This window comes from Symsagittifera roscoffensis, chromosome 8 (genome assembly GCF_963678635.1).
Source record: "Symsagittifera roscoffensis chromosome 8, txSymRosc1.1, whole genome shotgun sequence".
Taxonomy (NCBI): domain Eukaryota; kingdom Metazoa; phylum Xenacoelomorpha; order Acoela; family Convolutidae; genus Symsagittifera; species Symsagittifera roscoffensis.
Genome location: NC_087069.1, coordinates 39687052 through 39701599, shown reverse-complemented (window position 1 = coordinate 39701599; position 14548 = coordinate 39687052). Strand labels below are relative to the sequence as shown.

The 14548-nt window shown below is 35.4% G+C and overlaps 1 protein-coding gene across 2 annotated transcripts in view; it reads left to right on the top strand.

Moving 5' to 3' along the window:
• Nucleotides 1–12038, top strand: part of LOC134853392 (TOG array regulator of axonemal microtubules protein 1-like) — a 50283-nt gene extending 38245 nt beyond the window's left edge. For both annotated transcript variants that reach the window (XM_063869383.1, XM_063869384.1), the window contains 7 exons: nt 1567–1712; nt 3851–4015; nt 4464–4691; nt 8197–8473; nt 9493–9709; nt 10710–10796; nt 11175–12038. In XM_063869383.1, the coding sequence (XP_063725453.1) occupies nt 1567–1712; nt 3851–4015; nt 4464–4691; nt 8197–8473; nt 9493–9709; nt 10710–10796; nt 11175–11431 (1377 nt within the window). In that variant the 3' untranslated portion in view covers nt 11432–12038. The remainder of the gene's footprint in view (nt 1–1566; nt 1713–3850; nt 4016–4463; nt 4692–8196; nt 8474–9492; nt 9710–10709; nt 10797–11174) is intronic.
• The last annotated feature ends 2510 nt before the right edge of the window (nt 12039–14548 follow it).

Here is a 14548-nt window from a genome sequence, read left to right as displayed (position 1 = left end):
GTGGCTTTTTTTTTACTATAATCACGATCTGTAGCATTGGAAATTTCATAGCATCTGTTCTCTGCTTTATTTGTAGCTAGTGTTGTGAATTATTAAGCGTCCGTAGCTGAGTGGTTTGTGCATGAGACGTATAGTCTCTAGGTCACAGGATCGAATCCGACTCATAATAGATTTTCCACAAATTTTAGGCTTAATTCTAGTTTTTCTTGCACTTTATAGAGCAGCTTTTTCTCGCTTGTGTTTGCGAAGCGCAGCTTAGCTTCTGTGTAAAAGGAAGGCAAACTCCGCCATCAAACAGCATAAGTGTAAATGTCACGAAAAACGTGACTTCTACTTTCGAAAATGGAATTTAATTTTCAGATTTCCTAGCGGTATAAAAAGTTTACCTATTGATCCAGTGTTTCTCAATTTGGGATAATTTAATCAAAAAATTATCAATCATAATTTTTGCTAGAAGTTCGAAGCGCTTTAAGAGCATTTTTTTGAAGTTTGAAAATTGAGACTTCCAAAAAATTAATTCAATATTATCATTATTTTTTTTCTGTTTACTTCCGTTCATTGGCTCTTTTGCAACTCTCTGTTGGCTATGTTTTTTTTCTGGTTTGCTTGAGTTCATTGATTATTTTCCAACTCTCTGTTGGCTATGTTTGTGTTTTGAAAGCTATCTAGTTTTTTTGCTGCCTTCTCGCTTTATTTGCGAAGCTGTAGCTTTTTGTCTATACGCAAATGCTATAACTTGCGTATTTTCGACTGTTTATTTGGTGGCTGACTTATACTTCGATAGAGCATTTCATAGGGATCTCTCTGCAAAATCAGTTTTGCCCAAATATTAGCCGAAAAACTTATAGCGTTATAAAGAGTCCAAATTTTGAAGTTCTGAAGATGTTTCGGAATTTTCCCTGCATAAACGGCTATACCTTTATTTCTGTTGAAATAATTAATGGTCTTAAAAAAGGGTGTTGTTTTGTTTTTTTGACATTCTGACAGTTTTTGTGAAACTTTTTTTTTCTCTAAAAAATACCTTTTCAAATTCCTAACTTTATCCACTTTCCATAGCCTTCGAAGGTTGAAGGTTGGACCCATGTTTTTGGATTTTCTCAAAAACTACCCAGCGAGAATTCAATTCAGAGAACGAGTGTTTGGGAATCCCCCTTATATGTGGGAAATCACTTTTCTTACCAGAGAAGCTACTATTGTTTTGGTTATTTCCTTCCACATTAGTAGAACATATCCTAAACAAAGTCAAACAGTTTCCTCCAGTTTGAGCTGGGACACTAGTATTTAAGTATCTGCAAGACCACATTGCGTAGTTGGAAGGACTTAAGCCTCGCAATCTCTAGGTCTGTTGTTCGAGTCCGGCGCATATAAATATTTAATTTTTAAGACTTCTTTTTGCTTTTTCTTTCCCTTTTTTTTGCTTTTGCCGTTTTCTTGTTAGTGTACGCAAAGTCAGCGTCCATTTGTGGAAGAAAGTGGTGAAGGTGTCTTTTACGGCGACTTAAGTTGTGTGCTGAGTCGGCTCGGCACCAGTTTACTCTGTCCTTTAATTTAACCTTTTGTTTTCAGGACCTTGAACTGACAGTTGGCTGTCTGCTGACCAAAACCAGTGAGTCATCTGGCTTCATCCGAGATGATGTGGAGAAGGCATTGACAACCATGGCAGAGAAAACATCTCCACACAGGGCCATAGCCGCATTAGCACCAAACGCACAGTATGTATTTGAAGTTCTATGTATCATGTTTGTATCGAATGTGTTGAAAACTTGAATCAATCTTTAAATTAGCAGGAAAAGAAAAGATAATTAAATTCGACAATTTATAAGCCAACAACCAATTTTGGCAGGTAAGAATGTTGTGGCTTTTTCCCACGCAACGTCAAGAAAGACATCAGCGTGCGTTAGGATAGACTGGGGTAGAATATTAGCTCCGTATTAGTCCTGATTCCAATCATACTAAGGTTTTGGTTTTTAGGTTTTTTTTATCAGCACCAATTGGCCAATTATTAATAAAAATATCAAAGAATAATCGAGTTGGATTTTCATTTATCCAAGTCGTATAGTTTAAGTCCTTTCGAGGAAAATCTTTTAACTCTCAAATCTATTTTTTGTAGCTTGTCTTGTCTAATTGAAATTTTAGTTCATTTGAGAATTTGAAGACAAATCACGCTCTCCGATAACAAGTGCAAATCAAGCGTAAAATTTAGCTCGACTTGGAGTTTTAAAAGTGGCCGTTTACGTTCAAATTTTCTAACTCTTGAAAGTAAATCAGTCTGTTTTAGCTTTTTTGTTCATTTTTTACTTTGCCAAGTGTCTGTTCGCTATGTGGTCCAATCAGACTAAGAAATTAACTACTGAAAAGTGTAGAAGAATTGTGTTTTCGTCCGACCAGGAAGATCATGTGGAATTTTGTTTTCTGGTATTTTTAACGCAACTTAGGGTACAACGAATAAATCTCAGATATGGTCGATCAATATATAATTTTTTTTTGTTTTTCCAAAGCATTATCTAAAAATCGCCGTTTTGGTAAAATATTGTTGAATTTTTTGTCCGAGCATACCGCGGCAAAAAACAGATTGTATGGTATCAAGCGCATTAATTAGAGCCACTAATATTGTTTAAAACCTTAATAGAGCTAAAATTAAGCACACTATGGAGGTCGTGTGGCTTTTGTTATTTTTCAGGAAAATGAACGATGTTACAGAAGAAAAGGCTATAATTTGATCAAGTTCAAATTTAATTTTTTTTGCGGTTTGACTGATTTCTTTCGAAGTTCAGTTCAAATTCACTTGGCAAAAGGCAAGCTGTTTTTTAATGAAAAATCAATCTTATTTTGAGTTAATTGACTTTTTTCTCATTCTTTTGGCTGTGTTTTGTTCTGCAGAAAAATTATTGGATAGAGCAAAAGTCCACTCTATGATTTTTTTTTATTTATAGAATTTATAGGAAACCGCGGTGCCAAATCTGGGACCAAGAGTTGATTTCAAAAGAAAATGAGCCTCAGGGTTGTCCCTTGTATAAGCGAATTTTCCCAATTTCGGCGGAGAATCCGCTTTGGTTTTTTGTAAAAAAAAAGCGACCATCTTGAAATTTTTTCTAACTTCTAGGAGCAGTTATGTGATACAGGTTTTTTCTGATATTCGAAGTGTGCAAGTTTTTTTTTCAAACTCAATCGTTTTCAGAATTTTCATTTATTTACTACTGCTGTCTGATAGCTATGTCATGCGATGATATTTGTGGTTGATGCTTTTTATACTATGAGTTCGGTTTCATCTGAGAATCAGAAAAATGTATGTAGCGTTGCCAAGTTTTGTGATCGAGTGGTAACCTGGTGAGTGGTTGGTTATTGGCAGCTAAATTGAGCTGTTTACCTGAGTTCGGTCTAGATGGTTGATTCTAAATAACTTTTTTTATTTAACAGTAAGTACAAAATCTGTTCTCTCTGTTAAGTGATCTAAATAAAAATCAAGGTTTATCTGATGTAAGTAAAGTGATATTATATTGAGAAGAAACATCACCAAAATTGAACTGTGATTTGCAGCTTGTTTTTCGAATAAATCGATGCTTTGGTCTGGATTGAATATCCACATGGCAACTATAATGATGGGTGATATATTACAATAGGTGGCAGGTTATAGTTCACTAAGGTTATAGGTGGTAGGTTATCACCCACCCTATCATGTTCCTGCATCGACTGAAGGAAGAAAAATGATGCTGGCTAAACAGAACAAGAAACTATTTTTCTCGGGATGGCCGAAATTGTGGGTTTTAACGTGATAACTTTTAAATTATGGGTTTCAGCTTTTAGAAAAGTTTTCTCTCAACAGACTTTGAATACGTTTTCCTGATTTCAGACACAAGAGCAAAGAGGTGAGGAAGACGTCTTCATACATCCTGTGTATAATAGTGGAGAGAGTGTTGGATCCCTCTAGAGGCCTTGGAAGACAGGGAAGAGACTGCATCAATCAAGCCATAGCTCCTATTGCAGCTTTCGCATTGGATAGTGCACCAGAGGCTAGGTTGGTTGTAAAGCCGTCTATTTGAGACTCAATTAACCGGGTTATAAAAATAAACTTGTAGTCTCTTTTATTCAAAAGTTCAACAATTTCTGCCGTTTCTGTGTTGAGAAATGTTGCCTAACCCTCTTCAAAGTAATGAGCTTCCAAACTAAATTTGAAGACACAAGTAGTTGATGATGGAGAGATACGATTTTTTATCCGTTCTGAATTAAGTTAAGTATTTGCGTTTTGCTCTTTATGTGAGAACACCCTAATTGCATATATGTTGTGCATTCATTTTTCCAGTTCCATTCTTCAAGGCTTATTTACTTATTTTTTTTGCAGTTTAAAGCCCAACTGTTGACATTTTGCTTGGTTTGCGAAGTGCTTCGCCTTAATGTAATGGATGGATTAATTTATGCAGGTCTACATGATCAAAGTTCACTGAAATTAGATGAATTTGATTTAGGTTCTACGGGAAGAAAATGCTGTGGATGCTAATGCAGGAAGATCACCAGTACCTGGACACTCTGCTGCAGAAATGTGTGCAACCATCCAATGTGCATCCGATGAAGAAACTGCTGGACAATCTCAGGAACAACGGGGGTCCGGGGGAACACCCGAATGAGACGCCGAGTGCGAAGTTGGCGAGGAAGCCCAGTTATAATAACAGGACCTTCAGTGGTGGCTCAGTGAGGTGAGATTAGCTGTCTGTCAAATATTAATTGAACTGCATTTACAAAAATATTGATCAACAAGTAAATTATATGAATTTTTATGTATATAGTGTTTCGCATACGAAATTAATTCAAAATATACCGTAGTGGAAACAAATGCAGCGAAAACAAAATTTTTTTTCGCCCTAAAAGAATTTGAGCAAATTCAGTGTCCTAGAATTTGATTTTAGCGTCTCTATGTCCTAGCCTTGTAATTTTAAAGCACAATTTCAATATGATGATTTTGACCGTCATCGAAACTACATTGTCAAAACCAAATTAAGTGAGTTGTCGTTTAGTTAAGTTAATATTTAAACTGCATTTATTTTCTGTAACAACTATTAACTTGTATATACAGGGCTGATTACACTAACGAAGCGAGTGTATTGGTACGATTCTTTTTTTTTTCAACCTAAGTCGCAAACTTTTGGGCACCCTTTACAGCTTTTTCATAGCATTTGCTTTGACATCAGAATAGTAATAAGTTAACACAGTTGATGCATTTTTAATTCATCAATTGACCCGAAGAAAGATATTTGTTTCAAACAACATAACAATAATGAAAACTCGATTTCAGAAATTTTCTAGCTTAATATTTCTCGCATTTTTTTCAAATGCATAATTTATATCTAATGTGGCTTTATGTTTTGCGATTTTTTACATGCAAAGTTAGTGCCGATGCCTTCAGTTTGTTATATTCCAAATTATGACTTGCAAAATTGAGTCTATTTGTATTTGGTGCCACTTTTGCTGAATTGCATGTAGCTGCTTTGTTCGTGGCTATTGTTTGTCGGATGTTAAGCTTGCATGACTGAGTGGATAGTGCGTGAGACTCAGAATCTCTTGATTGCAGTAGGTCGCAGATTCGAACCCTACTGAGTTTTTGCTAATTCGATGCTTATTTCTACTTTTGCTTATTTCACTTGGTATAGCTGCTTTTTAGTCGTGTTCTCGCAAGTGTTTGCGAAGCGTAGCTTCGCCCCTGTGTTTAGATTATTCTGACAAAATGCACAGAACTTGAAATATAAAATGCTTTTTCATAAATTAGGTCGACCTCGGACAAATTGATTAAGACAAATTTTCCTCAGAACTTTAACAGAATTCATATTTAGCAAAATTCGGTCCCAAAATTTTTTCCCAAAAATAGATTTTTTTTTGGCTTTTGAGTCAATCAAAAATTACATCACAACTACCTAATCGATCAGTGACATACATAATGATATCAAAGTGACCTTCTTACATAGCTCAACAAACTTTAAGAAGGGTATAATATTCAAAACATTGTATGAATCATTTTATTTTTGTTTGATAGGCAAAAAAGGTCGTTTTTACTATGTAACAGGGGCGGATCTAGGATTTTTTTCGCGGGGGGGCGGATTTTCAAAAAATTTTCGAAAAATTTAACGACATTTGAAAAAAATCCGTTTTTAGGCACTTTTTGAAAAATTTTGACAAAAAATCGCTCCTCCTCAAAGTTAAGATCATTTATCCACGCGGGATGGGACCAACATACGAGCTGTACAGCTCATCACGGCGAACAGCTGTTGTGCCCCTACTTAAGAACTACATGCAATTTTTTTGGTTAATTTTCTGGGCTGGGTAATGTTGCCTCACCCTCAAGCAACGAGCACGGATCATGGTGGGCCTCGAACATCCGACCTTTCGATGAGAGGCGGAGACGTAACCACTTTACCACTGCTCCCCTTAGTTAGTATATATTGGCGCCCAAGGCGCCTTTAGAAAAATTTTAGGGTCGGTCGGCAAAAAATGGATTTCTTAAAAAGTACCAAAGGGGGACCCTTTGGGTCGGCAGGGCGTCGAATCCCTGAGGGGAGGCGTCCGCCCCCCCCCCTAAATCCGCCCCTGCTATATAACACACCCTTTTATGTTTAAAAACAATTTTAAAACTTTTTGCGCAATTTTTTTTTTAAAGATTGTACCTTACTTAAATGTTAAGCTATGTAAGAGGCTAACTTTGACACATTGTTTTTAGCAATCGACTCTGTAGTTTAAGCATTGTTCTTGATTGACTAAAAACGCCAAATGGTCCATTTTGGGGTGAAATTTAAGGCCCGAATTTTGCAAAACAATTTGCTCTTTATCAATTCTGCTAGATTTTTAAGAAAGTTTTGACTTCATCGTTTTCACCGAAATTTAACACAATTTCAGAAAAAGGCATTTTAAATTTCAATTTTTTGTGTTTTGTCCGGATAATTTGAATCAGCTCTGTAGTTGCTGAGATACTTTTAAAATGGTACAACTAGAGTAGTTCATGTATGTTCGGATATACAGTCATAGGAGAAAAAAGTTGCAATCATGAAGTGGACGAATGTTTTTTTTTGCTACTTTTGTAGGATACACAGCGGAAACGTTCATACAATAGGGATGAAACAATTTGAAGCAATCTGTCCAGATTGAAACAAAAAAAAATAGTTTTGATGGATCCATGTAGCCTTTCAATCATAACTCATTGCTGAGGTGTTTTGTTTTCAAAAAATTCTGTTGAAGAGCACAGAGTTTTTGAATTGAGATGGTGTAATCAGTCGTCTGTCAAAATTGAAGCCTTTTATTCAGTCCATGTCAAAAACGTGGCGAAAATATCCATTCATTTCATTCGTTGAAAACAATGGTGCAAGTTGCAAAGTATGATGCTTTGATTGTGTTTATTTATGTTGGAGAAATTATATTCTTTTTGCTTAAAGAGTCACGAACGTTTGATGTTTTGTTTGTTTCTTTTCCAGGAAAAAGTCTTAAAATTTGTTCAGGCTCAAGTTTGATTTAGAATTACATTAATTTTTCCTGAGCTGGCTAATGCTGCCTCACCCTCAAGCAACAAGCGCGGATCCATTTGAAACGTCAATGAAATGTCAAAGTAATTTTTTTTTCGGAAATTGCTTTACAAACATAGAAAATTATACAGGTTTTTGAAGAGAGTCGATGAACGTAGTTCAGACTCTTATAATGGTCGCGATTATTTTTAATTGTTTTTTTTTCAGGCTCAAATTTTTTTTCGCGGCTTGAATTTTGATTTATTTTCAAGTTCAGGACTTCTCTTTTGTTTAAAGGAAGGCAAACTCCACTATCAAATAGCAAAAGTATAAAGGTCACGAAAAACGTGATCGACTTCTAGTTACGAAAATGAATTTAATATTCATATATTATCAGTACCATAATCTACCCCCTCAAGCGAAATAGAAATTTTCTTTTTTTTTGATCCAGCTTTCTCAAATTGGGTTAATTTTATAAAAAAAACTCAATCATAAATTGTTCTAGAAATTCAAAGAGCTTTAACGGCATCCATTTTTTCTTTCTTTGAAATTCCAAAGCTTAGACTTTTTCGAAAAAACAAGTCAGTGTTTTTTCTGTTTACTTGCGTTCCTTGACTCTTTTCCAACTGTCTGTTGGCTATGTTTTCTTTTTGCAACTTCTTGGTGCCGTGATTTTACCATGTTTCAATGTAAATTTCAAAAATTGTCTTTACTCCAGGCTGGAGTCGGTCGCTGCTGAAAACGAACCCATCCAAAATGGAACCTACCCTCCCCCCTCTCAAAAGACCAACAATAACAACAGCAACGCTCCTGAGGCGAGACATCCCCCCAAACAGACGAGGGGTCCGAGACTGAACGATGACGACAAGGAGTGTGTGAGGTCCCTGTGTGCTAATCTGAAGGCCAATGACTTCAGGGAGAGGGAGGGAGGGATACATACTCTAGTGGAGTTGTCTGGAGATAGACCGGACTTGGTGGGCTCAAATATAAACGGGGTCCGTCAGTTATTGGGCTACTTTTGTGGCAATTGTGTTACTCTTGTAATCCCCCTCCATTGTTTTGTGGCAATTGTGTTACTCTTGTAACCCCCCTTCATTATTTAGTGGCAAATGTGTTACTCTTGTAACGCCCCCCCCCCCCCCTCTTGTAACTCCCTTCCCATATTGTTAAGACAATGTATCCACAACAGCTCTTCATTGTGAGCGGCTGTTGTGCCCCTGCTTTAGAATTACATTAATTTTTCCTGAGCTGGGTAATGCTGCCTCACCCTCAAGCAACAAGCACGGATCTTTTTACACGTCAATTAAACGCCAAAGTGAAAGTTCTTTCTGGAAATAGATATACAAACTCTTAAAACACTGAAAATTATACAGGTTTTTGAAGAGTCGATGAACGCAGTCGATTATTTTTTTTCGGGAATAAAAACTACCTATAGATGCAGTTTTTTCAAGTTGGGTTAATTTTATCAGCAAAAGTATCAATCATAAGTTGTTCTAGAAATTCAAAGAGCTTTAAGCCTTCTTTTTTTGTCTCGTAAAATCGAAAGTTTTTTTTTCTTTTTTCTTGCATTCATTGACTCTTTTCCAGCTGTATGTTACTGTGTTTAGTTTTCAAGATGAAATTCTTGGCCACAAACTGTCCGCGTGCTTTTAAGGGAACGTGTCAATATGCAGTTTTCGGCCTTTTTTGTTTTGATTTAAAATTCGTTTAGTTGGCACACGCCTTCGAAATTAATTTATATTGGTTAATTTATATTGGATAATTTATAATAACTTAATTTTCAAGTTTGTCGATCGAAATGGATGCCTTGAAGTTGTACCAAAGGAGGTGCCTTTGGGTCGTGATCCTAATTATCAAGAATATTATAGCCTCAACAAACTTATAGTTTTTGATGACGATTTTTTCGACAACCCAGTGATTTTGATGATGATTTTTTGATTGGTAGATGCTAAGAGTGCGTTATCTGTGAAAGAGGTTTTGTCTGTGATACTGATAACTGTTGTTTACTTTTCAGATCTTCGACGTGTTCGTGCAGCGTCTTAATGACTCCAACAGCAAAGTGAACCTCCTCGCTCTGCAGAGTATGTTGAAACTAGTACCCCTGCTAAGAGACTACTTCTCAATTGTGGCCAATATGGTCGTACCAGCTGTGGCTCAGAACATGGCATCTAATAGAACGGAAATGAGGAATCTCAGTTTGGACATAATTGATGCCATGATTGACCATATTGGTGAGTCAAAATGACCCTATTTGTATATGTTACCAGAAAAAAATAAATAAAGTTGCAATTCAAAAAAAAATGTTCAAGATGAACCGCATTGCGTTGTAAGAGGCAAATTGTCGGTTTTTAAGTGTAATGAACGTAGTGAAGACTCTTACGTAGTGAAGAATACTTGGTGACTTTTTGTTTTTTTTGTCAAGAAAAAGGCTAGAATATTAATGCTTTTATGAATGCACTTAGGTATATATGCACTTTTTAAATTCAATTGAAATTCATTTCCAATACGAACGCGGAATTGGCGCAAAAAACATGAACTATTTCTAGTTTCGAAAGTGGAATTTGTTTTTAAGATTTCCCAGCGGAATAAAAACTTTACCTATAGATCCAGTTTTCAATAGTTGGGTTCATGTTATCAAAAAAGCGCCAATTATAAAGAGTTCTAGAAATTCAAAAAGCTTAAAGGGCATCTATTTTTTTCGTTGAAATTCGAAGTTTTTTGAACAAAGTGTTTTTTTTTTCAGTTTCCTTGCGTTCATTTCTCTTTCCAACTGTTAGTTGGCTGTGTTTGCTCATGTCAGTAATTGAGTAATTGTATGGCACGTATTTGAATTAAATTTGGAGCAAAATGTCGAAGTTATAGATTGTTTAGTGTTTTTTACCCGTTCCCCAACCTCTCAAAGGACAAATGTGGTAACCCAAATTGAGGAAGAGGCTTGGACCTCACCTAAACACGCTTTGGCTCACAATTTAAAGGGTTTTTATTTTTAACGCTACAATTTTGAGACCTGACATTAATTTTTTTTACATTTAAATTGATTTTGATTCCTTCGAAACACGACATAGAGGAGCTATCAGTAGGTCCTATGAGGTCTGTTGAAGAATAGTCAATTGTGGTCGGGATTTGGCGCATTATTAACAAACCTGTTCGTTTATTTTCACGCGTTTATATTTGACCGACTAGAATTCGATGTGACTATATTCGATGTTTTTCATTTGCCCTCCTGTTTAGACCAGGCGAGTCTGCTTCAGCCGTTGTCCACCCTAGCCAGATATGGCAACAGCAGAGTCCGTCCAGACATCGTCTTCAAACTAGCCAGTGAGCATTGCACACAAAATATATTAATCTATTTCAAACAATCGAATTTTGTTTAAACAAATCTGTCCACGACGTCAAAGAGATCATGCGTTGATAAAAAAAATGAAACTGATTTTCGTATAAATATTTTAATTTCACCTTTTTGAAGCAGCGTTTAAAACAAGCTCCCATCGGGAAGAAAATTCGTATCAACGTTTTTTTGTTAAAGCTTAAGTATATCAACGTTTGCGTAGTTGCGGATTTTGTATGCTAATAGCTCCGAGAAGTCTCATTTGATATCATTGGCGCTTCACATTTCAGCTCATGTTTTCGATAACATATATGGTTTTGATTATAGTTGTTAACAATAGGAGATGAAAAATTTGACTTCTTTTGTAGCTCTTGTCACGCACATGTACCCTCGCAAGCCACAGATGGTAATCAGACAAGTCATACCTGTTCTCTGGCAACTAGTCGGCAACATCTCCGGGTCAGGTGCAGTGGCGGGCTCTGGAACCAACTTGAGACAAGCAGCTCAGAGGCTAGCAACGCAGTTGTATTCCTTCATGGGACAGACCTTAATAGACATGGCTGAAAATGAGTTCACGACTCCAAGGAATTTGCTCACACTGAAACAACTTGTCGAAGTATCATGAAATCATGGGATAGTGCCGAAGCCATGTCATGGAATTATATATGTCCATGAAAATTGATCTAGTCTCACAAGTTTTACTGTTGCCTTCCACTTGTTGCAGTTGCGGACAATGCAATTACAATACCAACTTGTCAAATATTACCGTGAATAGAATCAATTAAAAACTCGAGATTTATCTTGATAATTGGGAGTTTTCTGTTACATAAGAGGCTGGTTATTTGGTCTCAGTGTTCAAAAAGAAAGTCAAACTCGTTAAAGCTCACTGACTTTTTCGTTTCTTCACATGGTGCTAATTTGTATCTTCATTGCCATTTATTTTTGTAACTTGTAAAATGTATATAAAATGGAATTTCCTCACAAAGAGTTTCTTGTCTTCTAAAGCGTTTATGAATAAGAAAGTAAATAAATAAAGCTGAAAGTGGTGCAAACTGTGTGGGGGCTTTGAAGAGATATAGAAGACGTCTTCAACTCTCTCTTTTCGTTTTAGTTAAATTGATAAATCACTGTGCAGTTTATGTCAGTTAAGTAACTTCCAAATAACTTTGCAAGTTATTGATTCAGTTCAATTATTATTTTTTGATGTAATATCAATTTAGAATAAGTATAAATCTCTTCATTTTTTAGTAAGAGGTCAAAAACGTCAGATATGCACAATCGTGGAATTTTTGTTATGTTCAAGTGTTATTTAACGAGAAGTGACGTCTTTTTTATTCAAGTCGGCTGGTTTCTCTGGTGTTTTTTCAAGATCGTCTTAAAATTGTTCATGCTCAAATTTTGTTTTTCGCGATTTCATTTTGGAATTCTTTTGAAAGATCAATTCAAATTTAAATGCGAATGACAAAAGTGGTCTTTAGTTTTCAGAATTCCCAGCGGATACAAATGAACCCTATTAACACAATTTTCTTTTTTCAGGAAAAGTCTTGAAATTTGTTCACGCTCAAACTTACTTTTTTGCAGTTTGACTTTTGGTTTCTGTTTTAGTTCAATTCATTCCATTGATTGAAAAGAAGGTAAACTCTACTATCGAACAGCAAAAGTGTAAAGGTCATGAAAAACGTCAGATTTACCTTCCTTGTTACTTAATATGCATTTGCCTAACAGAAGGCAAATTGAGCTCTCCAGTCACGAAAGTTCAAGTGGAACTAACATTCGAAGTGGCTTCAGTGTGAACTTATACAAATTTCAATGGAATTCACCAACTCCGATTTCAGTGTATCATTTTTTTCTTTTCATTTTCTCTTTATTCTGCTTAATTAGTTTCGCCTTAAAGTCGCATTATATAAAATAATTTTAAAAATGTTTTTCGGCTTTGCTACCGCTTGGTAAGTTTTGTTTCGATGCTTCCTAAACCTTTCAGTGTTCGACTTCTCGGCGAATTTTCTTGGCCAATGATGAAGAAACAGCTGCAAAATCTTATAATTATGTGGCAGGTGATTGCCGTAATCGCTTAAAATGATACAGCCAGTGTAGGTCGCGTATCTTCGGATATATAGGCACAGGAGATGCTACCAATTGAACGAACGAAGATTTTTTTCGCTGCGCGTGTTTTCTATAACTAATATAAGATACAGGGCGTAAATATTGATAGAACGAAAATAAGCTTTTTATATATCCATTATCGGTTATATTCACTCTAACGTGTTAGTGTATTAGTACGAATCTTCTTTTTTGCTAACCTAACTCGCAAACAAAAGTGTTTCATTAAATGTTCACTTATTGGTGGCACTTTTAGTATAATCACGATCTGTAGCATTGGAATTTTCACAGCACGTGACTTCTACTTTGGAAAATAGATTTTAATTTTCAGATTTTCCAGCGGTATAAAAAATTTACCTATTGATCCAGTGTTTCTCAAATTGGGTTAAATTGCTATCAAAAAAGTGCCAATCGTAATTTGCTTGCGAAGTTCAAAGAGCTCAAAATAAATAATTTTTATTTTAATTTAAAAGCTAAAAATTTTTTCACATAAGTTAGTTTTTTTTCTGTTTAATTGCGTGCATTGACTCGTTTCCAAACAACTGTCTGTTGGCTATGTTTATTTAAAAAGTGTCAATCATAGACGATTCAACAAATTTATTTTTTGATTTATGTTTGAAGCGAATTTCGAAAATTGAAAAACCGGAAAAATGATGATAATTGAACTTTCGAAATTCGGAGAAAAACAGATCACGCTGGCCTTTTTCTTAACAATTGGTCTCTTAGTTTAAAAAAATCTGAAAGTAATCCAAAAATACTAAGATTTAAAAAATGGCCATCTAAATCAAAAAACCGAAAAAGGATGATCCTTTCACTTCCAATTTTCGGCGAGAAACATATCATGTTAGCTTTTTCTAATACAAAAATGGTCTCATAATTGAACATGATCCGACAATAATTCAAGAACACTTATTACACTTGAAAAAAGTCAAGTAATTTAAAAAAACGAAAAAGGATGATCTTTTGAGTTTATTGGCTTTGTTGAGTGAAAGTGTTCTTGAATTACTGTCGGATCTTGTTAAATTACAAGACCAGTTTTTAAAAACATATTTGAAATAACATCAATTGTTTTCCGCCGATTTTCGGAACTAATCAGCTCTGTGAGTTAATTGGCTTTTTTCAACTGTGAGTGTTCTTGAATTACTGTCAGATCTTGTTGAATTACTAGACCATTTTTTTAAAAAGCTAACTTGATATGTTTTTTCTCTGAATTCCGAGCGATGAAAGATCATCCTTTTTCGGTGTTTCAGTGAATGAATTACTGTCGGATCTTGATAAATTACGAGACGAGGCATTTCATTAAAAAAGCAAAATTTGAATTTTTTTGTTCAATTTTGCGTTCATATAGGTTATAAGAGATATAAGAACCCATTGTCGTCAAGAGTCAACGAGGCTAGAATAACAACAAGAACATAGCAGCTCAGAGTAGCTTCTTTCAATGTATGAACACTTCCAAGCAAGCTAATGTTCAGAAGTTCTAATTTTGTCCATGAACAGTTGTCCGACACTAGAACCTATTAAGAATAATGAACATAGTGACAGCTTTTTGTCGGTGTTGGTGATTTTGTTTTATATTTCGTTCACGCTAAAACTTGATTTTTCAACGGTTGTTTTTTGATTTCTTTTTAAATTCATTTCATTT